This window comes from Oncorhynchus clarkii, chromosome 3, assembly GCF_045791955.1.
Source record: "Oncorhynchus clarkii lewisi isolate Uvic-CL-2024 chromosome 3, UVic_Ocla_1.0, whole genome shotgun sequence".
Classification (NCBI taxonomy): domain Eukaryota; kingdom Metazoa; phylum Chordata; class Actinopteri; order Salmoniformes; family Salmonidae; genus Oncorhynchus; species Oncorhynchus clarkii.
The window spans coordinates 55,808,701-55,835,426 of record NC_092149.1 but is presented as its reverse complement, the minus strand read 5'-3'; the positions used below and the strand labels follow the sequence as shown (position 1 = coordinate 55,835,426).

The following is a 26,726-nucleotide window of genomic DNA, read 5'->3' as shown; positions in this document are numbered from 1 at the left end:
CCCCCTCCGGGATAGGGGGCTGGGGGGGTCCCACTCCCTAATGCTCAAGTTGTACAATGAATAGTTGAACGGTTGACAGATGTGACATAAACTGCATTATTGCCCCACCGGCAGGCAAAGACGGGCAAGGTGCGTGTTTGTGTGTGCGCGCTGTAACCATGTAACCCAAGGTGCGTGTTTGTGTGTGCGTGCTATAACCATGTAACCCAAGGTGCGTGTTTGTATGTGCGTGCTATAACCATGTAACCCAAGGTGTGTGTTTGTGTGTGCGTGCTGTAACCATGTAACCCAAGGTGCGTGTTTGTGTGTGCGTGCTGTAACCATGTAACCCAAGGTGCGTGTTTGTGTGTGCGTGCTATAACCATGTAACCCAAGGTGCGTGTTTGTGTGTGCGTGCTATAACCATGTAACCCAAGGTTATGGATGAAGACCGGCGTGAAATAATACAAATAATTACCAACAGAAGATGGGACGGCCGGGCGTTTGTGCACTTAAGTCCTTTTCTGCGGTAACATGGACTCTTAACAACATGATGAAACTTTGTTGCTCCTTGCTGAAACAAGAAACTATCAAAATAGTTTTTGGTTGCATAGGCAACACCCCCCCCCCCCCCCCAAAATGCAGCAGTAGCATAAATAGAAAGGCCATGGAACCTTTTAACCCTAACGATTTGACCCTGTAAACCCATGGGTACCCTTGCAATGGCTGCCTGGTATTGTGATGCAATCATTTCCATGGTAAAGTAGAATGTTCATTCAAATGATGTAAACTGATGTGGCCCATGTAATGGGATGTATTTTTTTTGTAATGTCAGTTCAGTTAAATGAACAAATCACAGCACATATTGATGGTTCTGACTTGGTGGAATACAGCCACGACCGGACGTGACTTTTTCGTCGCAGGTTGGGGGAATTAGCTAACCTTAAGGATTAGGGTTAGCTAAAATGCTCTCCCAACCTCCTACGAAAAGTCCCTTCCGGTCGTGGCTGTACTCCATCTAGTTACAACCCATATTGATGGGTAAACTTCACGTCCTTCTTTTAGTTCCTGCTTTTACCTCCTGCTCTGCTCTTATGGGGTACACTAGTAATGGCTGCCCATCCACCCGTTTATGCCATCATTGACTTGAATGGGGACACCCTTTCTATTCTCTCTATTTCTGTGGCAGCACAAGTAGTCAGGAGCGAAGGAGAGGAGAAAATCTAACATTTATTACATTTGAGCTATTTATGACATTTTTGCTATTATGGAGACTGCAGCATTTGGCTGGTGTGTGTGCGTGCGTGCGTGCGTGCGTACGTACGTACATGTGTGTGTTGTACAAAATGTCCCGGGTTCGAGCCCAGTGAGGGACAGGAACGGAACCTACTTTGTTACACGTGCGAGTGTGTATATGACGGTTCTTCTGTCTCCCCTGCAGGCTGTACGGTAGCACAACAGAGCACCATGGTGGAGCCTGAGCACAGAGCATCAGCAGCCCAGCGTCTTGGAGCCCAGGAGACCCTGGGCATCAGCACCCTGGACCCTGGCCACCGGCCTCCAACAATGCCCCCTGGACGCCACGTCTCCATTAAGATACGCATGTTGGACGACACAGAAGAGGTCTTCGACGTCTCGGTGAGTTCTGATTGGCTGTCTGTCTAATTGGTTTATAGTGCACTGTATTAAAGGTGTAAATGGTGGCATCCTTTTGTCGTCTTTTTATAGCTTTGCCATTAAAGCAATACATCAAAGGAAGGACTTTTTCCCCCCTTCTTGAGAGCAGTCTGTTGTTAAGGGTTACAGGTTGGCATGGTTACTGTATTAAACTTCAAGGTGCTGAATGCATGAATGAGCCAAGACTGATAAGTGCTGGAAAATGTCTGGGTTCTAACCGGCGTTCTGAACATCTCTGATCTCAGCTGTTGGTGTGATTAATAAAGGTTACTGTTCTAGTTCTTTGGATGTTGTTGTGTAATTTAAAGCCTTACTAAAAAGATAAGAGCAACTTTTAAAGAGGACTATCGTCGTTGTCGGGTGAAAACCTCTTATCTCCAAAACTGACATTTTACCATTAACAAACATATTCTTTCTAAACTTCAGAAGCTACTGTATTTTGAGTACATTTTATTGGTCCTAGAGTCATGGAATGTTAAGAGGACATTGAGGAGAGTTACTGCTTTCAATGCATGAATAAAAAAAGTACGAGGTTTTCATTAGACCACATGTGAAAACACCCTGAATGTAAAGTGTTACCCAAGTGGGTGTATGGATTGTGTTTAGTTTATTGAGATACACATTTATACATCAGGACTAAACTTCCTGGGTTCATACGCTAACACACTGTTCTATATAATGAAAGCCAAGGTATTAGACCAACTGGTCTGTCTTGGCCACAGGGGTGGGCAACAATACAGCCTGTGGGCTTGATCTCGTTCCAACTGTCCCGCGGGAGGTTTGAGTAAAAAAAACACTCCAGGCCACTCTTGAACGTCTAAAACTTAATAGAATGTATGTAGAAATTTTAGTGGACCTATATGTTTTCAAATAAGTGCCAATGCAAATTGCTTTTGACAAGAAAATAACATAAAAAAAATCTTTGCGGGCCTCCTCTGAATTTAAATCCTGATGATTCCCAAAATGATTCAAATCAAATTGTATTGGTCACATACACATATTTAGCAGATGTCATTGCGGATGTAGTGAAATGCTTGTCACAGTGTGCCCACCCTATACAGTATGGTTGGGGAAAGGGGACGATTTGTGATGTTTGAATGGGCAGAGATCTGCCATGATAAATTGTGCTTTTCATTACCAGCCTATTTACTTCTGTGGTTATTAAAGATTCTCTCTGAGATCGCTTTGCTTTGTGATCCAAATCAGCCAATGTATGCAATGCAATATTTTAGCCTAAAATCAAATCTCAGAATAGTCCTAGATTGATGCCTTTCATGTGAAATGTAATCTGCTTGATAATGAATGACTGATGTTCCGAAGACTGCAATATTGTTTGAAGATGTTTTAGAGAATGGTAATGGGTGCTTATTGAAAGTGATGTGAATGTTAATTTAGGACCTTGAGATTTAGCAAACAGACATGTAAATCCCAGCACTTCCTGTTGAATTGGACAAAAACAGATTGGATTTTTCTACTAGAGTTCCTCTGAAATTGTGGTATTACTGTAAGGTATACTCTATGACCCTGATATAGCGCTTGAACTACAGGGTGGAGTTTGGATCAAAACTATGTTATTTTCCTGAGAATAGTCCAACTAGCAATATCCTTTGACCACAGTTCTTCCTGCTGGGAGTGAGGGAGCGCGATGGGTAGTGAGAGAGAAGAAGAAGTGATGATGGAGGGAAATAGACACGCAGAGCATTCATTCGAAGGGTATGAATAGAGCTTCATAGTAGAGATGCTTGAAATGGAAGCCTGTGACCGACAATATGGACGTGTTTGACGCTAGCTGCTGAGAAACATTGGCAGGTTCCCAACTGCCGTGCAGGGAACAGTCTTGTTCCCACAGCATGCTGTGAGACTTCCTCTACAGACCATGAGGATTGGCATTTCAGGGAGACATTTCACTGGTGCTAATGAATTATTTATATACAGTGCCTTTGGAAAGTATTCAGACCCCCTGACTTTTTCCATATTTTGTTACGTTACAGCCTTAAACTCAAATGTATTAAATATTTGTTTTTTCTCATCAATCTACACACAATATCCCATAATGACAAAGCGAAAACAGAACTACCTTATTTACATAAGTATTCAGACCCTTTGTTATGATACTCGAAATTGAGCTCAGGTGCATCCTGTTTCCATTTATCATCCTTGATGTTTCTACAACTTGATTGAAGTCCACCGGTGGTAAATTCAATTGATTGGACATGATTTGGAAAGGCACACACATGTCTATATGGATTGTGGATCAGGGCGATTCCCTGATCCACCTCTACGCAGACGACACCATTCTGTATACTTCTGGCCCTTCCTTGGACACTGCTATCTAACCTCCAAACGAGCTCCAATGCCATACAACACTCCTTCCGTGGCCTCCAACTGCTCTTAAACGCTAGTAAAACCAAATGCCTGCTTTTCAACCGTTCGCTGCCTGCACCCGCACGCCCGACTAGCATCACCACCCTGGATGGTTGCGACCTAGAATATGTGGACATCTATAAGTACCTAGGTGTCTGGCTAGACTGTAAACTCTCCTTCCAGACTCATATCAAACATCTCCAATCTAAAATCAAATCTAGAATTGGCTTTCTATTTCGCAACAAAGCCTCCTTCACTCGCACCGCCAAACTTACCCTAGTAAAACTGACTATCCTACCGATCCTCGACTTCGGCAATGTCATCTACAAAATGGCTTCCAATACTCTACTCAGCAAACTGGATGCAGTTTATCACAGTGCCATCCGCTTTGTTACTAAAGCACCTTATACCACTCACCACTGCGACCTGTATGCTCTAGTCGGCTGGCCCTCGCTACATATTCGTCCCCAGACCCACTGGCTCCAGGTCATCTACAAGTCCATGCTAGGTAAAGCTCCGCCTTATCTCAGTTCACTGGTCACAATGGCAACACCCACCCGTAGTACGCGCTCCAGCAGGTGTATCTCACTGATCATCCCTAAAACCAACACCTCATTTGGCCGCCTCTCCTTCCAGTTCTCTGCTGCCTGTGACTGGAATGAATTGCAAAAATCGTTGAAGTTGGAGACTTATCTCCCTCACCAACTTTAAACATCTGCTATCTGAGCAGCTAACCGATCGCTGCAGCTGTACATAGTCCATCGGTAAATAACCCACCCAATTTACCTACCTCATCCCCATATTGTTTTTATTTATTTACTTTTCTGCTCTTTTGCACACCAGTATCTCTACCTGCACATGACCATCTGATCATTTATCACTCCAGTGTTAATCTGCTAAATTGTAATTATTCGCCTACCTCATGCCTTTTGCACACAATGTATATAGACAATTTTTTTAAATAAAAATTCTACTGTGTTATTGACTTGTTTATTGGTTATTCCATGTGTAACTCTGTTGCTATCTGTTCACACTGCTATGCTTTATCTTGGCCAGGTCGCAGTTGTAAATGAGAACTTGTTCTTAACTGGCCTACCTGGTTAAATAAAGGGGAAATAAAAAAATATAAGGTCCCACAGTTGACAGCGCATGTCAGAGCAAAAACCAAGCCACGAGGTTGAAGGAATTGTCCATAGAGCTCCGAGACAGGATTGTGTCGAGGCACAGATCTGGGGAAAGGGACCAAAACATTTCTGCAGCATTTAAGGCCCCTAAGAACACAGTGGCCTCCATTATTCTTAAAATGGAAGAAGTTTGGAACCACCAAGAGTCTTCCTCGAACTGGCCGCCTGGCCAAACTGAGCAATCGGGGAAGAAAGGCTTTGGTCGGGGAGGTGACCAAGAACCTGATGGTCACTCTGACAGAGTTACAGTGTTTCTCTGTGGAGAAGGGAGAATCTTCCACCATGAGAAACAAGGTTCTCTGATCTGATGAAACCAAGATTGAACTCTTTGGCCTGAATGCCAAGCGTCACGTCTGGAGGAAATCTGGCACCATCCCTACGGTGAAGCATGGTGGTGGCAACATGCTGTGGGGTTGTTTTTCAGTGGCAGGGACTGGGAGACTAGTCAGGAAAGATGAATGGAGCAAAGTACAGAGAGATCCTTGATGACAACCTGCTCCAGAGTGCTCAGGACCCCAGACTGGGGGCGATGGTTCACCTTCCAACAGGACAATGACCCTAAGCACACAGGCAAGACAACGCAGGAGTGGCTTCGGGACAAGTCTCTGAATGTTATTGAGTGGCCCAGCCAGAGCCCGGACTTGAACCCGATCAAACATCTCTGGAGAGACCTGAAAATAGCTGTGCAGCAACGCTTCCCATCCAACCTGACAGAGCCTGAAAGGATCTGCAGAGAGGAATGGGGGAAAAACTCCCCAAATACAGATGTGCCACGCTTGTAGCGTCATACACAAGAAGTCTCAAGGCTGTAATCGCTGCCAAAGGTGCTTCAACAAAGCAAAGGGTCTGAATACTTCTGTGAATGTGATATTTGTTATTAATTTGCAAAACGTTAAAAAAAATTGCTTTGTCATTATAGGGTATTGTGTGTAGATTGAGGGGGAAAAAACTATTTAATACATTTTAGAAGGCTGTAATGTAACAATGTGGAAAAAGTCAAGGGGTCTGAATAATTTCCAAATGCACTGTATACTCTAAATGAATGACAGAGGCTGCTGTTGCCACCTTGACTCCATCTTGGCACTCCCACACCAGTGTAACTTTTTTTTCGGAAGCTATAGAAATGAATTCATTAATGTCTATTTTGTTTTTGCCATGTTTATTATATTTCACCTTTTAAGTTGTATTATGTGAGCTAAACATACAAATAAAGTTCTGTCACCACTACAACAACAAAATACTTAAATACGTAATTTTGTCCTTGAAACATTTAATTGAAATACTGTAGAATTCCATTCATTCCCATGGAGGTTTGCTTAATCTGGGGAGTGCCAATATGGCTGATCGGTAGCTTCAAAGCCTCTCATCAATACATTGCATCTGCAATCCAGGGTTTATATACGTAATTTGGCACTAATGTGTAGTGCTCTTGTGTGCTCTTCTACTGTACACTGAGGAAAAACTGACAGGAAAACTCATATTGACATGTCATGAGTTAGCTAGCCTAGCATTCATATCCTAATTTAAAAGTCATACCAAAAGCCAATTACTCTTTTGAGTGAAGGAAATCACTCACCCTACCCAAATGACACTGCATTTAGCTAACAGGCAATGTGTGACTTTTTAAATTAGGATATGAATGCTAGGCTAGCTAAATGCAGTGTCATTTGGATAGGGGGTGAGTCATTTCATTCTCTGAGTGGTTGGTTTTAGTTTTAGGAGGTATTTTACTTCCCAGCTCGTGACCAACAGCTTCAGGTCATGCAGTCGTTCATGCCTGAAGCTCATTCAGAATTTTTTTTTGTCTCTGAATTTTAGAATTTTGCATCGTTTTAACCAAATGTGAGTGTGAACTCTGGGGCCCATACATTAATGAGCTGCCACCTAGACTAATTTTAGAAGGAGAAGGAGGGCAGTTACGAGGAATATGGAGGGAGAGACGACATGTTTCTTCATCCGAAGCTAAAACGCTCTAATTAAAAAGGGAAGGGGGGAGTCGTAGTGATTATGCTACACTGTAGTGGTAACACTTTTCTCTGTGTGAGTTACTTCTACGAACGAGTCTTTAGTTGGATAGTGTTCTCATACATTTACCCTGTTCCCACAATTGGGTAGTGGCCCACATGCAGCGATGGGTAGTCCTAGCTGGGTGTTATGACTGCTGCAGGGAGGCAGCTGCTCTCTTAGGGTCTTCGGCTGTCCCAAAAGGAGAACCCTTTTTGGTTCCCGGTAGAGCCCTTTTTTAGTTCCCGGTTGAACCCTCTGTAGAAATGGTTCTACCTGGAACCGAAATGGGTTCCACCTACAACCAAAAGGGTTCTCCTATGGGGATGATGGCCGAATAACCCTTTAAGGTTCTAGATAGCTAGACTCTTAGAAAAAAACGCTGAATTGATCGTAATCGTGTACACTAACAGACGTCAAAGCTCGATCTTTAACTATATATATATTTATTTACTTCATAATGATTTGTAGGAATGTGCTTTGGCTGCTGCAATGTGCAAGTGAAATTTTTGTCCTCGGAAAAAAATATACAATTATGTCTTGAAGACCACGTTAATTTGCTTTGAGTTTAGGGGAGTAGTACATGTGTATTTGTGGGGCACAACAAAAAAATAAACCAATCCAATCATCACAAAGTTCTTCTCCCTAAATCCCCTTCTCCTTGTCTCTTTCACTAAATTGCATTCTGACCGCTCCCTCCACACATGCTTGCTAAGTGTGCACACAACCTCCCGTTTGGCCTACAGCAATGCCTATTATAAACGTATCTAACTGATGGGATACACAATCTACATTCCTTGCCAAATGACGACAGTTTTATCACAAATTCAAAATGGACCGGTTGATTGAAGTAGGAAAATATGTGTTCCAGCAACGAGCTGAAGTTTTGGAATAATTGTGTCCCATATATTTTCCGCTTAGGCTACTTTGCAAACTGCTAGTGCCATTTCTAATTGGTTAGCCTATGCCCCCTAAACAGAGAAGTTCCACACTGAAAATATGCAAGAACATTAGTTTGATAAAGACAAAGAGCGTATTTTCGTCAGAATCACGACGCCCGAGGCCTGCAGCGTGACGCCCTTAATTGCGTCAATAACTTCCTGCAGTCCCCTCCCCCACCCTCCTGTAATAGACTATGCCTATTGGTCCTTCTCACTCTGAGCTTCAAGAAAGAGGAGGGGGGAGGGGGGGACTGCACAGATTTAAATGCAAATGTGCTTGGCTTCAGCAGCACTGATGGTGATGATTTTGATCACTGCAGTAATAAGGCAACATGATCGCTGAATCGTTCCTATTTGCAGTGAGACAGGCTGCATTCTCTCCACTGGAGAGGCTCAAGATGTTTAGGATTGTCAGTCCCACTGGCCCAATGTCAGCCCACCCTTCCTAGACAATTAGATTATCACGATTGTGTATTTCATTACAGGAGCATCGAGTTCAGGCAATGAAATATGAATCTGTGGTGGGATTTATATTCATAGTGATCGGTGAGAAATGTTTTCTATTTCACTGATCTGCATGCAACAACCCAACCACTCCTGTGAAAATCGATCCCTTTCCTGTTCCCCTGGTATAAACTCCCAGCCCGTCAGACAAGGTATTGTATTGTAGGGAAACAAAAGGAGCATTAGAGTGGGTCACATAACCTGCTGTGGCCTACTTAGTGCTCCCTCTGGCTGGGAACTAAACTGTTGTCCCCTGTGGCTGATTCGTCACACCTTGATGAGCACTCTTTTGTGGCCCCATGAAGGCCTTTAGTATGCACCAACCGAGAGCAGACCTGATCTGACCAGCCCAGAGCTAACACTACCGTGAGTCATACAAGGGAGCTGTGCTTTCCAAACACATGAGGTGAACCTCCTATAGAGTCATGTGTTCATATCAGTAACCAAAGATTTCTGGCCAGCTATAACATGACTTTGGACAAGTGACCAAAAATGTCATGGGATGGATGTTCATTCTGGAGGTGCCAATGGCAGTGGTTGTCTTGTTGGCTGTGATCTCTGTTTGGGTAACATGTAGTTGAGGAATGGGGATCGACAGACAGAGAGCCCCATTCTCATTTGTCAGGATGAGAGAAACAGTCAAGCTCTAACTCCAGACACCTAAACCTTACTGGAATGTCACTGGAGAAAACAGAGATCCTGGCAGTTAATGTGGAACGTTCCGCATGGTTCTCTCTTCTGTCTACTGTATATCTATCCCTTCTGTCTCTCACACTCTCACCCTCTCTGTATTAGTGATGGGGGAAAAACATAGTTGCATATCACAATATTATTTTTGACGTTATATTGTATCGTTTTGACAATTCCGCAATATTATTGTTGCGCTAGTTGGCTGTACCTGCACCAAAACTCCTTCATAGCCTTTTCTCCATCTTCATTTTAAATAGGGAGACGGTTTGTTTTCAGCACTTTTATTTCTATGACTGATCAAAACTCGTTTTCTCATGTCTCTCTCTGTGTCACTGCAGCAGACATATGGTGAGGAATATGTTTGGAACATGGAATCTCAATAAAATCACAGTATGGAATTGCAATACATATCATATTGTGATATGGCAATTCCCAGCCCCTAGTGTGTATGCGGGTGTAACCTACCCTCTGTGTGTGCCCTACCTATCACTTCTCCCCTAAACAAAATCCCCTAGATTAAAAAATTGGCCTCTTATACATATTCTCAATATCCATTAGGCACACTGTTCTGGCGCTGTGTACCAGCATGTTAGCATTTCCTTTAAATAGTTTAACTTGGGTCAAATGTTTTGTGTAGCCTTCTACAAGCTTCCCACAATAAGTTGGGTGAATTTTGGCCCATTCCTCCGGACCGAGCTGGTGTAGCTGAGTCAGGTTTGTAGGCCTCCTTGCTCGCACCCGCTTTTTCAGTTCTGGCCACATATTTTCTATAGGATTGAGGGCAGGGCTTTGTGATGGCAACTCCAATAGCTTGACTTTGTTGTCCTTAAGCCATTTTGCCACAACTTTGGAAGTATGCTTGTGGTCATTTTCCATTTGGAAGACCCATTTGTGACCAAGCTTTAACTTTCTGACTGATGTCTTGAGATGTTGCTTCAATATATCCACATCATTTTCCTGCCTCATTTTCCTGCCTCCCTTGCCTTGATGACCGCTTTGCACACACTTGGCATTCTCTCAACCAGCTTCACCTGGTATGCTTTTCCAACAGTCTTGAAGGAGTACCCACATGCTGGGTTACGTGTTGGCTGCTTTTCCTTCACTCTGCGGTCCAACTCTCATTTTTAAAATTATTATTACATTTTTATTGGGCCATACGGTTTCTTCAAGGCCCACCTAGGTCTCGTTCAGACGAGACTAAATTTACACAGCTCTTAAGACCCCAAGATCACAGTAAATGCAAATTGTGTGGATGTTAATATAGCAAAAGCTCATTTGCGCTCAAGCCATAATGCATTATACATCAGTGGCATGTTGTTTCATGAATGTACTACTAATCACAGTGAAGGGGAAGAGACTCACTGCTGTTGCCTGGCACTAATCCTGTGAACCGCCACAGACAATCCTGTCTAGCTTTAGCTTCTGCTCCATAACATTGACTTAGATCACTGGGCTAGGATTAAGATGGATGCTTGTTTCTATATGCTGTGTGGTAAACTCTATTTGTACCCCTATATCTCAGTTGATATAATTTATCCTCTAGCATCGTTAGGGTTGCAAAGGGAGGGTATATTACTTGAAACTTCAAGTCTACTGGTAAACTACTGGAATTTTGGTATCTTTCAAGGATTTTATGTAATCCATCACAAGACATCTCGTGTCCCTGATTCAGAGGGGCTGTGTTAAATGCGTAAGATACATTTCGGTTGAATACATTCAGTCACTAGGTATCCCCTTTCCCTTTTGGATACTTCAGATTATCACAGATGTCTGTAATTATCTCTGGTCCTATCACATGTAAAATAATTAAATAAGATCATTTTAAAGTGCAAAAATAGAATGACAACGGTGTAGAACATGAATCGTCAACTTAGTGAATACCATTGGTGTTTAATATAAGGGTTCAGCATTAATTAAAAAATATATATTTTACAGTGTCTGTGTTTGTTGTCTGTTTTTTGGCATCAAACTGGTGGCAGTTGTGAAGAAAAGTCAATAGTTGGACGATTGCAAAGATAATTGAAAATAATGCCATGCATTTTTCATTAATTAGGCTATTTTCTCTTAAACCATATGGTCTATCTACTAGAAACTCATGGACAATATGGACACCGATATAAAAAATGAATGCTATATATTTGTGCATTTCTTTATAAGTTATTCTAGTATAAATAACCAAAGTCACAATAGATTGTCATAAATGTTATGTTAATATCCAAAATTACTGAAGATTCAGTTAACTTTCGTAAGTTATCGTCATCTTTGCAACCCTAAACATCGTACTTCACACTTCCTTCCCACAGGAGTTAATGGGCTGATGGTTGAAATGGACATGGTTGTCCCATAATAGTGTACACTGAGTGGTCAGTTTAAGTACACCCATCAAGTACCGGGTCGGACCTCCCTTTGCCTCCAGAACATCCTGAATTCTTTGGGGTCTGGATTCTAGAAGCTGTCGGAAACGTTTTTCTCAATTGGTATCACAGGACCTAACGAGTAGCAGGGAAATATTCCCCACGCCAGTACATCACTGCCACCAGGCTGTACCGTTGACACCAGGCAGGATGGGTCCATGGACTCATGCTGCTTACACCAAATCCTGATTCTGCCATCAGCATTACTCAAAAGGGACCTGGATTCGTCAGACCAGGCAATGTTTTTCCACTCCGCAATTGTCCAGTGTTGGTGATCATGTGCCCACTGGAGCCGCTTCTTCTTGTTTTTAGCTGATAGGAGTGGAACCCGGTGTGGTCGTCTGCTGCCACAGCCAATCCATGACAAGGATCGACGAGTTGTGCGTTCCGAGATTGCCGTTCTTCACACCGCTGTTGTACTGTGCCGTTATTTGTCTGTTTTGTGGCCCGCCTGTTAGCTTGCATGATTCTTGTCATTCTCCTTTGACCTCTCTCATCAGGACTGCCGCTGACTGGATTTTGTTTCTAACATACTGTATCTGGGATGTCTTTTGTTTCTAACATACTGAATCTGGGATGTCTTTTGTTTCTAACATACTGAATCTGGGATGTCTTTTGTTTCTAACATACTGAATCTGGGATGTCTTTTGTTTCTAACATACTGAATCTGGGATGTCTTTTGTTTCTAACATACTGAATCTGGGATGTCTTTTGTTTCTAACATACTGAATCTGGGATGTCTTTTGTTTCTAACATACTGAATCTGGGATGTCTTTTGTTTCTAACATACTGAATCTGGGATGTCTTTTGTTTCTAACATACTGAATCTGGGATGTCTTTTGTTTCTAACATACTGAATCTGGGATGTCTTTTGTTTCTAACATACTGTATCTGGGATGTCTTTTGTTTCTAACATACTGAATCTGGGATGTCTTTTGTTTCTAACATACTGTATCTGGGATGTCTTTTGTTTCTAACATACTGAATCTGGGGTGTCTTTTGTTTCTAACATACTGTATCTGGGGTGTCTTTTGTTTCTAATATACTGTATCTGGCGCGCCTGGCACCGACGATCATAGCATGCTCAAAGTCGCTTAGATCACCCGTTTTGCCAATTCTAATGTTCAATTGCACAGTAACTGGATGCCTGTCTGCCCGCTCTATATAGCAAGCCACGGCCATGTGACTCACTGTCTAGGAGCAATCCATTTTTGTGCTGGCCAATGAGTGCATAACATTCATTTAATATTTGTGTTTCTCGACCCATTTTAGGGTGCATTTAACACTCAGATTGGTGTAGGGATTGTGTCCTTGGGATATGACCCCCCCTTTGAAAGAGGAGGTCCGAGGTAGACTCATCCATTCACAATGATGTGTGTGTGTGTTGAAGGTCTGTTAATTCCACTTTACTCTGTAACCCGTCTCTCCACTCCGTCTCTGAAGTTGTATTCCCCTTTTTTCTGCCTGGGACATTTTATTATAATCAGTCATTTATTACTGAAGCACAAATGTGTAAATCAGATGTTGGAAAATGCTAGATGAGATCATTAGTCTATCCAGTGGTTTGATGTGTTTACAATCGCTAAACATTTTCGTCTTTAGTTCTCATGTCTATTACTAGAAAAATCTGACCTAATGTAGGAAAACGGATCCTTCCATTTCTAATATTAGCCTGTTTGTAGATATCAGCTTGTATAACACTTCCGTTTCCCATTCTATCAAATGTCTTCAGTATGGGTACTCATGCCATGTACATAAAGGTTTATTGAAATTCCCAGACTGAGAATCAAGAGCAGGACAGACCACCAAGGCTACACCACACGTTAGTGACCTGTATTTAGCATGACTGGCGCTAACCATAGCTAGGCTAACTGGTCCTGAAGACACACACTCACACCACCATCCGCACACAATCATTAATTGAAATGGAAAGCAAGGGCATTTTAAGCAGCTCCAGCAGGCCTTTTTGTCAGATTAATGGTAACAAGGGCTTGCTTCAGCAGTGACTTAATGAGTGGAAACATGATGAAGGGGCTCTTTTGAGAGGGAGCTGGTTCGGGTCCTGGTCTGGCAGCTACAATATGGAGACCAGCAGCCTTAGTTCTCACTGACCCGCAATGCTGATGTTAGAGCAGGGCCCGTATTAAAATGTCTAGGATCAGTCTTGCCTTATACAGTGGCTTGTGAAAGTATTTACCCCCCCCCTGGCATTTTTCCTTTTTTTTGTTGCCTTACAAACTGGAATTAAAATAGATTTTGAGGGGCGTTTGTATAATTTGATTTACACAACATGCCTACCACTTGGAAGATGCAAAATATTTTTTATTGTGAAACAAACAAGAAATAAGACAAAAACAGAACTTGAGCGTGCATAACTATTCACCCCCCACCAAAAGTCAATACCTGTAGAGCCACCTTTTGCAGCAATTACAGCTGCAAGTCTCTTGGGATATGTCTCTATAAGTTTGGCACATCTAGCCACTGGGATTTTTGCCCATTTTTCAAGGCAAAACTGCTCCAGCTCCTTCAAGTTGGATGGGTTCCGCTGGTGTACAGCAATCTTTAAGTCATACCACAGATTCTCAATTGGATTGAGTTCTGGGCTTTGACTAGGCCATTCCAAGGTTCCCCTTAAACCACTCTAGTGTTGCTTTAGCAGTATGCTTAGGGTCATTGTTTTGCTGGAAGGTGAACCGCCGCCCCAGTCTCAAATCTCTGGAAGACTGAAACAGGTTTTCCTCAAGAATTTCCCTGTATTTAGCACCATCCATCATTCCTTCAACTATGACCAGTTCCCCAGTCCCTGTCAATGGAAAAACATCCCCACAGCATGATGCTGCCACCACCATGCTTTTCGGGGTGATGAGAGGTGTTGGGTTTGTGCCAGACATAGTGTTTTCCTTGATTGCCAAAAAGCTCAATTTTAGTCTTATCTGTCCAGAGTACCTTCTTCCATATGTTTGGGGAGTCTCCCACATGCCTTTTAGCGAACACCAAACGTGTTTGCTTATTTATTTTCTTAAGTAATGGCTTTTTTCTGGCCACTCTTCCATAAAGCCCAGCTTTGTGGAGTGTCAGGCTTAAAGTGGTCCTATGGACAGATACTCCAATCTCCGCTGTGGAGCGTTGCAGCTCCTTCAGGGTTATCTTTGGTCTCTTTGTTGCCTCTCTCTGATTAATGACCTCCTTGCCTGGTCCGCGAGTTTTGGTTTGTTGTGGCGCCATATTCTTTCAATTTAAAAAAAATGTTCAGATATTTTTTATTACTCTGTACTTCTCCACAACTTTGTCCCTGACTTGTCTGGAGAGCTCCTTGGTCTTCATGGTGCCGCTTGCTTGGTGGTGCCCCTTGCTTAGAGGTGTTGCAGACCCTGGGGCCTTTCAGAACAGGTGTGTATATACAGTCGGAGTCGGCTGTTTACATACACCTTAGCCAAATACTTTTAAACTGTTTTTCACAATTGATTACATTTAATCCTAGTAAAAATTCACTGTCTTAGGTCAGTTAGGATCACCACTTTATTTTAAGAAGTTGAAATTTCAGAATAATAGTAGAGAGAAGTATTTATTTCAGCTTTTATTTCTTTCGTCACATTCCCAGTGGGTCAGAGGTTTACATACACTCAGTTAGTATTGGTAGCATTGACTTTCAATTGTATAACTTGGGTCAAACGTTTTGGGTAACCTTCCACCAGCTTCCTACATAAATTGGGTGAATTTTGGCCCATTCCTCCTGACAGAGCTGGAGTAAATGAGTCAGGTTTGTAGGCCTCCTTGCTCGCAACCGCTTTTTCAGTTCTGCCCACAAATTTTCTATGGGATTGAGGTCAGGGCTTTGTGACGGCCATTCCAATACCTTGACTTTGTTGTCCTTAAGCCATTTTGCCACAACTTATGCTTGTGGTCATTGTCCATTTTTAAGAGCCATTTGCGCCCAAGCTTTAACTTCCTGACTGATGTCTTGAGATGTTGCTTCAATATATCCACATTATTTTCCTCCCTCATCATGCCATCTGTTTTGTGAAGTGCACCAGTCCCTCCTGCAGCAAAGCACCCCCACAACATGATGCTGCCACCCCCGTGCTTCACGTTTGGGATGGTGTTCTTCAGCTTGCAAGCATTTTTCCTCCAAACATAACGATGGTCATTATGGCCGAACAGTTCTATTTTTGTTTCATCAGACCAAAGTACATTTCTCCAAAAAGTATGATCTTTTTCTACATGTGCAGTTGCAAACCGTATCTGGCTTTTTTTTTATGGCGGTTTTGGAGCAGTGGCTTCTTCCTTGCTGAGCGGCCTTTCAGGTTATGTCGATATAGGACTTGTTTTACTGTGGATATAGATACTTTTGTACCTGTTTCCTCCAGCATCTTCATAAGGTCCTTTGCTGTTGCTCTGTTTTTGATTTGCTTTTCACACCAACGTACATTCATCTATAGGAGGCACAGTCTACTTAGTGAATGTAAACTTCTGACCCACTGGATTTGTGATAGATTTCATAATTCACTGTATCTGTAAACAATTGTTGGAAAAATTACTTGTCATGCACAAAGTTGTTGTCCTAACCGACCTGCCAAAACTATAGTTTGTTAACAAGAAATTTCTGGAGTGGTTGAAAAACGATTTTTAATGACTCCAACTTATGTGTATGTAAACTTCCGACTTCAACTGTGTACTGAGATCATGTGACACTTAGATTGATTGGACTTTATTTATCTAATTACGTGACTTCTGAAGGTAATTGGTAGCATCAGATCTTATTTAGGGCCTTCATAGCAAAGGGGATAGATATGCACGCACCACTTTTGAGTTTTTAATTTTTTTGAATTGTTTGAAAAAGTTTTTCATTTCACTTCACCAATTTTGAATATTTTGTGTATGTCCATTACATGGAATCCAATTAAATATGAATATAAATTACAGGTTGTAATGCAACAAAATAGGAAAAGCACCAAGGTGGATGAATACTTTTACAAGGCACTGTAGATCATAATGAATGGGGGGGTGGTCCTTCTCAGGGACACTTTATGAATATGGACCCAGGGCCATGTTTATAGGGCTCATAGCCTGCTACACCCAGCTGCTTACTCAGACAGAGAATAGAGTGAGCATGCCATGTCATGTTCACCTTCTGGAGTTTCCACTTTGCCATTCTCGCACCTCCTCTCCGCTGGGTGAGAAAAATGTGTGTAATTGGTCATTCAAGAGTTGAGTTACAGAGAAGCCCCACAGCGTCTCGTGTTTCCTGTTGCATGTAGTTCAAATGAGATGGGTGGAATTGCATGAGAGCAAAGCAGTGCTCGAATAGGGGAGAGTGGGGTAAGTTGTGCCAAAGGGTGAGTTGACCCACCCCTTGTTTCTAGGAAACCATACACAAAATGAACGATGTGACCAAAATATTTATTCCACGGAGTCTGTGAAGGAAAAAACAACATGGGAAAAGTGGTAAGCAAGTAAAGTCTCAAAAACCTTTTACAAAGTTAAATGAATGTATTGTTAGGTTTCGTGATGCTTGTGTCTAATCCAAAGTAGATTGTTTTAAGACTGTTTTATAGATCAGTTGGGTTCTCTAAATGCTACAGTATGAGGTCCTAAAGCTAGCATGGAAGTGTGTCCTTGTAGCTGTGTGGGCTAATCTAGTCAGTGGTTGCTTTGTTTGTGCCATTTGGCCAGGGGCAAGTTGAGCCAATGATGATTACATTTAGTCAGTTTTATGCATAGTATGCATAGTATTTTTGCTATTTGTCATGCATGTGAACTCCAAAATAGTGCATTTCTGTTGTTTACAGAGCAGACATCATCATGTCCCGTGTATCCAAACGTAAAACAATTCGGGGTCTACTAGATCCCCTTGAGGTTTGAAAAAATAGACTGACACTGAAGAGGTACATTGACAAAAAGGAAAACGAACAAAGAGAGTCTGTGACAGAGTAGCAGAGGGCACACAAGGTCGTGTCTGATGACATAGATTCTGAGCTTGAGAAACATACCAGGAATATTTTCAGACCACTTTCATGAGTTTAGTAGCCTCAAATGTGGAGAACTTGCCTACTAATTTGATTGGCTCAACTTACCCTGTTCCTATGCTCAATTTACCCTCATACCCAAAACTAATGTTTACCTGAATTATGATTATTTCCAGGGATACACATCATCCTGAAATATATGTAGATATCTTTGTAATAAATCATACTATATTTCCCTTGATGCTGAATGTGGCTCAACATACCCCGCTCTCCCCTACAGAAACTGTCTAGATGCCTTTCTCTATGGTAGTTAGTAGATTCTGGTGAACTAACTGTGAGTCGTGGTGGAGTGCGAGAGCTGTGTCTGGTTTATCAGCCAGACTACACTGTGAGGATGGACGAGTCACTTGGACATAGCCTATGATTTGGCCGTGACATTTTCTGATGACCTGTCGTTGGCCAAGCAGGATGAGTGGGATTTGATTGGCCATCCCAGACAGAGCCACAGGGAATATACCTATAAGGATGTAGCAAGAGCCATGGATTACTAACCCACCACCATGAATCCTGTTACCAATCTTTCTACTGTGAAAATGAGCTTTCTCATCCTATTACCTCACTACATTTTCATAAGTGAACTGTTAGTATTGGATCTGAAATGTGCTGTCTCTTTCTATCTCGTTCAGATGAAGATGCATTTTTAGCGTATTATATTTCTCTATGTATTGTGGGTGAATGGGCCTTTGGAGAGTGAGAGTACACCATTCTGTAATTCTCCAAACCATCACCATGACACTCCATAGACCAGCAGCTCAGAAATGCTTCAAATCAGACTGTGGCCATGGCAACCTCTCCCTCAGGGTTAGCTTGGCTGTGCAGAAAATATTGAATGAAGGGATTGTGAAAGACTTCAGTCGACACTGTCTGCAGATATGGCCCTCTAATTTAATCTTTCATGGCGACTGCTTGCTTGTGGTTTGACTCGTTAGAGAAGCCGAAAGGAGCATTTTTGATTGGTTGACACAGGCAACATCACTGTGGGGAGGCCAGGGGGTAACTCCCAATCAGCTGATGTTTTTTTCCCTATTTTCTTCTGTCCTCACGATTGTAACGGGTTCAGTAGAGAGCTCTTCAAACCAGGAAAACACTTTCATTCTGTGTCTAGACTGTGTGTGAATGAATGAATCACAGACAGTTCTAGTACTGTCTGCTACTGCTCATGTGTGATTACTCTCTAGAGAGAATATGCCACCTTGGCAGTGAATTTGTCAGGATGCTCACTCCTGTCATTCATCATTACCTCAACCTCATTACCTCTGTATGGCACCCTGGTAATTCTCTCCAGCTTCACTCTGAACGTCCTTGGAGTTTCCTGCCCCATTTTCACCTTCCTCCTCTGTCAGCCTAGTAGTCCTGTGTAATCACCAGGCATGTGAAGGTGTGCACATGCATTTGAACCCTGTATGAGCTCGTTGGCAAGGCGCCACATGGAATTGCAGATGGCATGTCTATCTGTGGGTTGCCATGGTTACACCAAGGGGCAGGGGGAGGAGGACTAGGGGGGGAAGGGGGTGTGTGTCGGCCTCTGTTGGTTGTCGTGCTGCAGAGTTCTGAGTTCTCTCTCCCACTGATCTGCACTGCCATTTTCTCCGGAGAGGGGGGGTCTAGATGTGATGCGATGCAGGGTTTTAATGGGAGTGGGGTGGGGGGGGTGGTGCCAGCAAGTATATACGAGGCACACCAATTAGGTGCAACATATTCAGGTTACACACCATGTTCCTTGTGTATGCGGCTCTCATGTTGAAATGCCACGGCGGAAATATGGTCGACAATACTGAAATATGGCATCTTCTGTTTAGCGGGGGTAGGGGGCATCATGAAAATATAAATGTTGGGCAATGTAGGGGGCACCTTATTTTTGATTGATTTTACCTTTATTTAACTAGGCAAGTCAGTTAAGAACAAATTCTTATTTTCAATGACGGCCTAGGGACAGTGGGTTGACTGCCTTGTTCAAGGGCAGAACAACATTTACTTTTTTTTACATTGTCAGCTCTGGGATTCGATCTTGCAACCTTTCAGTTACTAGTCCAACGCTCTAACCACTAGGCTACCTGCCGCCCTTCTCAAAGGAACAAGTTCTACCTCGTTTCCCTGCACATTGATCTGGTACTACCTATATACACACAAGTATGTGTGTATTCAGCTATTTCAGCCGCACCCGTTGCTGACAGGTGTATAAAATCAAGCACACAGCCATACAATCTCCATAGACAAACATTGTCAGTAGAATGGCCTTACTGAAGAGCTCAGTTCGGCAAATTTCTGCCCTGCTAGAGCTGCCTCTGCCTCTGGAAGCAACACCAGCACAATAACTGCTCACCAAGAGCTTCATGAAATGGGTTTCCATGGCCAAGCAGCCTCACACAAGCATAAGATCACCATATTAAATGCCAAGCGTCAGCTGGAGTGGTGTAAAGCTCACCACCATTGGACTCTGGCGCAGTGAAAACACGTTCTCTGGAGTGATGAATCACGCTTTACCATCTGGCATTGTGACAGACGAATCTGGGTTTGGAGGATGCCAGGAGCACGATACCAGCCCAAATGCATAGTGCCAACGGTAAAGTTTGGTGGAGGAGCAATAAGGTTCTGGGGCTGTTTTTCAGGACTAGGCCCCTTAGTTCCAGTGAAGGGAAATCTTAATGCTACAGCATACAATGACATTCTAGATGATTCTGTGCTTTCAACATTGTGGCAACAGTTTGGGGAAGGCCCTTTCCTGTTTCAGCATGATAATGCCCCTGTGCACAAAGTGAGGTCCATACAGAAATGGTTTGTCGATTATCTGGGTGGAAGAACTTAACTGGCCTGCACAGAGCCCTGACTTCAACCCCATAGAACACCTTTGGGATGAATTGGAATGCCGACTGCGAGCCAGGCCTAATTGCCCAACATCAGTGCCCAACCTCACTAATGTGGCTGAATGGAAGCAAGTCCCTGCAGCAATGTTCCAGCATCTAGTGGACAACCTTCCCAGAAGAGTGGAGGCTGTTATTGCAGCAAAGGGAGGACCAACTCCATATTAATGACCATGATTTTGGAATGTAATGTTTGACACGCAGGTGTCCACATACTTTTGGTCATGTGGCATATAATCACCATTGTTGTGTATTTTATTCCTCTTGTGCTTTTTAATATTTGTATTTTTATGATTATTTTTTAACTCTGCATTGTTTTGGAAGGGCTTGTAAGCAAGCATTTCACGGTTTAGTCTACGCCCCGTGGTATTCGACGCATGTGACCAATACAATTTTATTAGGTTTCTGTATCGTAACACAAGTCTCTTTCATTAAGAATGATGAGCTTTTGCACTCTGTTGTGAGTGGATAAGTATGAAACTGCAGTCACCTTTTGTTCCAGTTACATTAAGCAATTTCTTTGAATATTAGGTTTGTATGTTCAGTGTAAACGTGGTCTTCATGCTCCTTCTGTCAGTCTAAATGATTGCTCTATCAGTCTGAACATATTATTTCTTATGTTGAACTCTGAACCTTTTCAGTTGCCTCTCGTGCCATGAAATTGAAATCCCACACATGGTGATGTGGGAGAGATTGTTTTCCGTCGTACACCAGTCTTCCTCCCTGCCTGCCTCCCGTGTTGTAATGTAATTGGGTCTTGCAGGATGAGAAGCACAGGAATGAACAGCCAAGAGCTTATCTGGTGTCCTCATGGCTCAGAATACAGAATATGGTGGTTGGTAGGAGGGACACACACTGGGAGATTCTCAATTGGTTTTGCTAACTCCTCCGTCCTCTCCTCACCTCTTGGGGGGGGGAGGGGGGTCAAAGATAATCAAGGAGAGGAGGAGAGGAAACGTGGAAACAAATGATCTTGTATGGAATGAGACTCCTTTTCCACTTGTGCGTCATCAGGCAAATTCAAGTTCATAGGGGTGGAATCCCAAAATAAAAATAGTTGTTTAACAAATTGTTTGATAATGTGTGCATGCTTTTCTCCTTAGAAAACCAACAGTTGATCCAAAAGGCTTGTGGCTGATTCTAAAACACTTCCACGCTATTTGCCGTGAGGATACTCTTGTGCATCCTCTGTCGGAGTAGGTCATCAAAGAGGGGAGGAGCCTCCTTCCTTCACCTACTAATGAAATGACTCTCATCGGCCACTCGACCCCTTATCGGACGTTGGGATGGCACATCTTTCCGTCATGTCTCTTTTTGCCTTGCTGTGTAGATTGAAGTGGATGGAGCACAAGATTTATTCACTCAATGCCGTGAGCGTTTTGGAGCTGCCTGCGACAGGAGAGCAGTGCCAGCGTTTCCCTCCATCTCCTCATAGATCTGCAGTAAAAAAACAAACATAATGGGTCTCAAAAGGCAGTTAAACACAATTGATGGTGTTAAGGTTCTATACACTGGGGCCACATAAAGACTTATGATAACCAAACAACCCTAAGGTGAAACGTTCAGCGGTACCGCATAGCAGGGGACACTCCTCACATTCAATTACACGTTTGTCTTGTTATGGCGTACACTGTATATTTACTTAGAGTAAAATGCTTAACTTGCTTAACCTGAGATTCTATAGGTTCTTCCATGTGCATAGGGACAAGTGATGACTTCATGAATCTGTTCCTATAGAAACTGAGACGGTTCTTGTCACTGCAGTAGCTAAGCTTATTCTGTTTGGTTCGCTCTCTGCTTTGGAGAGATTCTGCCTGCCTTTGTCTGACAACATGTCTGTGTCAATTCACAAAGGCACGAGACTTACGCAAACACTGTTCTGGGGCAATTCTTCGACTCTAGTTTGGCTCTTTCCTGCTGTAAACATGCATTTATTCCTTTTGAACTGTGCCCCTTGATGATGCAATTCAGATTCTTTCATTACCTTGCATTGGAACTACGGCCCTGCTGGGGTGAGTCGGTAGCAGCAGTATTGGTGGTGGTACAGAATACACAGTACACTGTAGAGTCATAGTGGTTGGGTGTGGAAGCTATGCAGCTCATTGCAAGCGTACTGCTTTCCCTGGCAGCGCCTGAAGCCCCTGTGGGAGGCTGTATTGCAGGCGCTTCACAGTTGCATTGCTCCTCCTCCATGAATTATGAATTTCTCATTGATATTCCAAAGGCTAATTACGATGTCACAGCAGATGAGCCGCATGCAATCACAGCCTTGACGTACCCTCCCCACCCCACTGCTCGTCCACGGCCTCACCTCTCACATCTTTATTAACCAACTCCTATAGGGAGGTGAGTTCGACATGCTTTCATCACACAATGTATCCTCAAGATGCCCTTGTCTAGAATAAGTCATTTGAGCACAGCAAGGACATGAGCTGTGGGGTAAGGATGGAAACGGGTAACCCTGTGAGTTAACCACCACCACTGTCTCCTTTAATGGAATGTTCTGCTGTGCTTAGTGTCTGGATGGAAATTAAATGCACCCCTCCCCCCAGTTGCATTTCACCTTAGCCCTGCCCTCATACTGAGCACTTGAGCCTTGGGCAATATGCCTGCGATGATGTCACGATCTTGATGCGTTTGGCTTTGACTTTCATTGCAGCATTCCTTGCAGCTCTACCTGGGCCTCTCCCTCTCTCTCTCCCTCTCCCTCTCTCTCTCCCTCTCCCTCTCTCTCTCTCCCTCTCTCTCTCTCTCTCTCTCTCTCTCTCCCCCTCTCCCCCTCTCCCCCTCTCCCCCTCTCTCCCTCTCTCCCTCTCTCCCTCTCTCCCTCTCTCCCTCTCTCCCTCTCTCCCTCTCTCCCTCTCTCCCTCTCTCCCTCTCTCCCTCTCTCTCTCTCTTTCTCTCTTTCTCTCTTTCTCTCCCTCTCTCTGCGTCCCACTGCTCTAAGGCTTTAATTGAATTTGGGGTATCTGGGGAAACGGAGCAAGAGGGAGAGAGAGAGGAGGATGAGAGATGAAGAGAGACTGATTTGTCTCCAGAACTCTGGATCGGTGGGCCCCAGCTGTGCACAGCTCAGCCCGGCTCGGCAGATATTGACGTGACAGCAGTGCTCTCCCAATTAAACTGGAAAGTGTTACATAAGCCTCCAAGAGGAACTAATCACATCAAACCATGAATGGTAAAACACAAGATTTAATTTGGCCCGAGGCGCCAATGCTTCTGCCAAGTTCGCATTGCCTTGCAGGTTCCCTGAGTTTTGGCTATTTCATTGTTCAAGTTTTATCTCTGTGAACTTCATGGAGGTACTGTATGCTGGTACTATATTGAGCGATGGACTGGGCATCCACACCGTGAAGGCTTTCTGTCCTCGTCTCTATTGCAGAGTGATGCTCGGAAGTGCAGAGCTGAATGAATCAAAGGCATGTCAATGGAGGCCGAATGTGGGACGTTCTCTTAATTGATATCAAAGGGTTTGTCCCTGTAGATTTGTCCTTTCACAGAGCCAGCATGACTGGTATTTGTTATGGGCATATTGAGGTTTCTAGTCTCTCACAACAGAGGCAAACGGTTGTTTTGGTCTGTCTGTCACTGTCACTGCCAACAATGTGGCTACCTCTGGAAGCCTATTGGCAAAGCCATTACAGGGAGAAGCCAATGTACCCTCATCAGTCATTTCTGCCGCGCCGTTCAAAGCTATGGTCTGTTCTGGTTGTTGTTGATCACGGGTATTCTCTTGTCTGTTCTGTAATAGGCTGATAGCCTTGACTATATTCGCTCCGTTGTCAGTTACGACAAGTAGGATCTTCTCCTCTGGTATATCCCATGCATCCAGTGGGCAGTCAATTAGCACTCCGGTGTGTGGATCCTAAATCCAATGGAGGTTGAGCAACACAACACATGCTGTGCCTTGTTGGAGGAAGGGTGATATTCCCATAAACGAAGCAGTCCGTCCTTTTCTTGCTCCATCCGTCTACATACAGGGTTATTTTTCATACCTCTTTCTGTATCCATTAGCAAAGCAATCAACCCTTTTATTCGTGCAGCGCCAGTCGTTTTAAAATGGGGTTTTACATTTCTGAAGGCTGGCTCATCACGGTCTTGTGGACTTGCCAGACTGGATGAATAAATTAACCAGTGCTTCTTATCTTTCTGTTTTACTCATTTTAATTAGGTTGCCATGTTTCTGCCCTTTTCAGGCAAACTGCTAAAGTGGGTTGTCCTAACGTTGACATGCAGCTATTAATAGCTGGTGACTGTCTCACCTTGTCTTTATCCAGAAATTGTTTGTAGGATTCTTTGTGAGCGCTGTCCAGATGAACTTTAAGGTTGGTTTTCCCTTTTCTCTGTTCTACACGCTGCCATCTTTTGTTCCACACGCCGCCATCTTCTGTTCCACACGCTGCCATCTTCTGTTCCACACGCCGCCATCTTTTGTTCCACACGCCGCCATCTTCTGTTCCACACGCCGCCATCTTCTGTTCCACACGCCGCCATCTTCTGTTCCACACGCCGCCATCTTCTGTTCCACACGCTGCCATCTTCTGTTCCACACGCCGCCATCTTTTGTTCCACACGCCGCCATCTTCTGTTCCACACGCCGCCATCTTCTGTTCCACACGCCGCCATCTTCTGTTCCACACGCCGCCATCTTCTGTTCCACACGCCGCCATCTTCTGTTCCACACGCCGCCATCTTCTGACACATTTGCTTTTTCCCTTTCCAGCAAAATATTCAAAACAACTTTACCTTTTTCCTGCCACCATTGGATTTCTTCCCTGTTAGCTACTGATAGCTAGTCATAGTGACGCACAAGCTAGACCTAATTTGAAACAACACCGTCTACTGGAAACATTTACCCGCCAGATTCAGAAAACCTTGAAAAGTTTAGAAGTGGAAAAAACTAAAACTGAAAAAAAATATATATATATATATTTTTAATTTTTGTTAGTTTTGCAGTCAAAGATAATAGTTTCAGTATAGTTTTTGTTTTTCAAAAGTATTTATTCATTATTTTATTTGTTTACTATAATAACCTTGCTTTGGTCTTTTAGACAGTTGTCATCTTGAAATGCAATAAGATCTCCACTGCACATTAAATGCCAACTCGATAGACGATAACAATACATTGTCCGCATTCTACTAGTGATGGGGGGGGGGGAGCGATATAGTTACATATCGTGATATTATTTAGATACAAGTAGACTTATCGATTTGTCAAAATCGCTAGGTAGTGTTAGCTAGCGCTAGTCGGCATTACCTGCTCCAAAACTCTTTTTTTATCCTATAGCTTATTCTCCTTTTCAAATAGTGAGCGAACAAGTTTTCAGCACTTTTATTTTCATGACCATGAATATTGTATTGTGAGGTCCCTGGCAATTCCAGGATTCTACCCCTTCGCCTTAGTAGCCTCTTGAAAAATGTGCACAAGTACATTGAAATGCCTTTCTTGCAAGCTCTTTCCCATCAATGCAGTACTCAATATCATTAGTACTATGAACGTAAAGTAGAACAAAAACACAAAGAAAGACGAACATGAGAAGGTAAGTAAGTACTGTACAGGGTCAGTGCCAATCCCATATTTACAGTGTGCAGTGATACTGGAGTGGTAGGGGTAGATATATATAAACAGAGTAGCAGCAGGGTATATGATTGTATGAGTGTGTGTAGTATGTGTGTGTGTGTGTGTGTGTGTGTAGGGAGTGTCGGTGTGCGTGTGTAGAGTCCTCTGAGTGTGCCTATAAAAAATGTAAAGGTCAATGCAGATAGTCCATGTAGCCATTTTGTTAGCTATTTAGCAGTCTTAAGGCTTGGGGATAGAAGCTGTTCAGGAGCAAGTTGGTGTCCGAATTGTTGCTCCAGTACCGCTTGCCCTGCGGAAGCAGAGAGATCAGTCTATGGCTTGGGTTGCTGGAGTCTTTAAAACATTTCCGGGCCTTCATTTCACACCGCCTGATATAGAGGTTCTGGATGGCAGGGAGCTCGGCCCCAGTGATGTACTAGGCTGTCAGCACCACCCTATGTAGCGCTGTGCGATCCAGGGTGGAGCAGTTGCCATACCGAGCAGTGATGTAGCTAGTCAAGA

At 43.4% G+C, this 26,726-nt stretch overlaps 1 protein-coding gene across 8 annotated transcripts in view; it reads left to right on the top strand.

The window, feature by feature from the left end:
- The window catches only part of LOC139399041 (FERM, ARHGEF and pleckstrin domain-containing protein 1-like), an 83,577-nt gene that overhangs the window by 3,467 nt on the left and 53,384 nt on the right, over positions 1–26,726 (top strand). For all 8 annotated transcript variants that reach the window (XM_071144674.1, XM_071144673.1, XM_071144672.1 and 5 more), the window contains exon 2: positions 1,421–1,617. In XM_071144674.1, coding sequence (XP_071000775.1) covers positions 1,447–1,617 — 171 coding nt within the window. In that variant the 5' untranslated portion in view covers positions 1,421–1,446. The remainder of the gene's footprint in view (positions 1–1,420; positions 1,618–26,726) is intronic.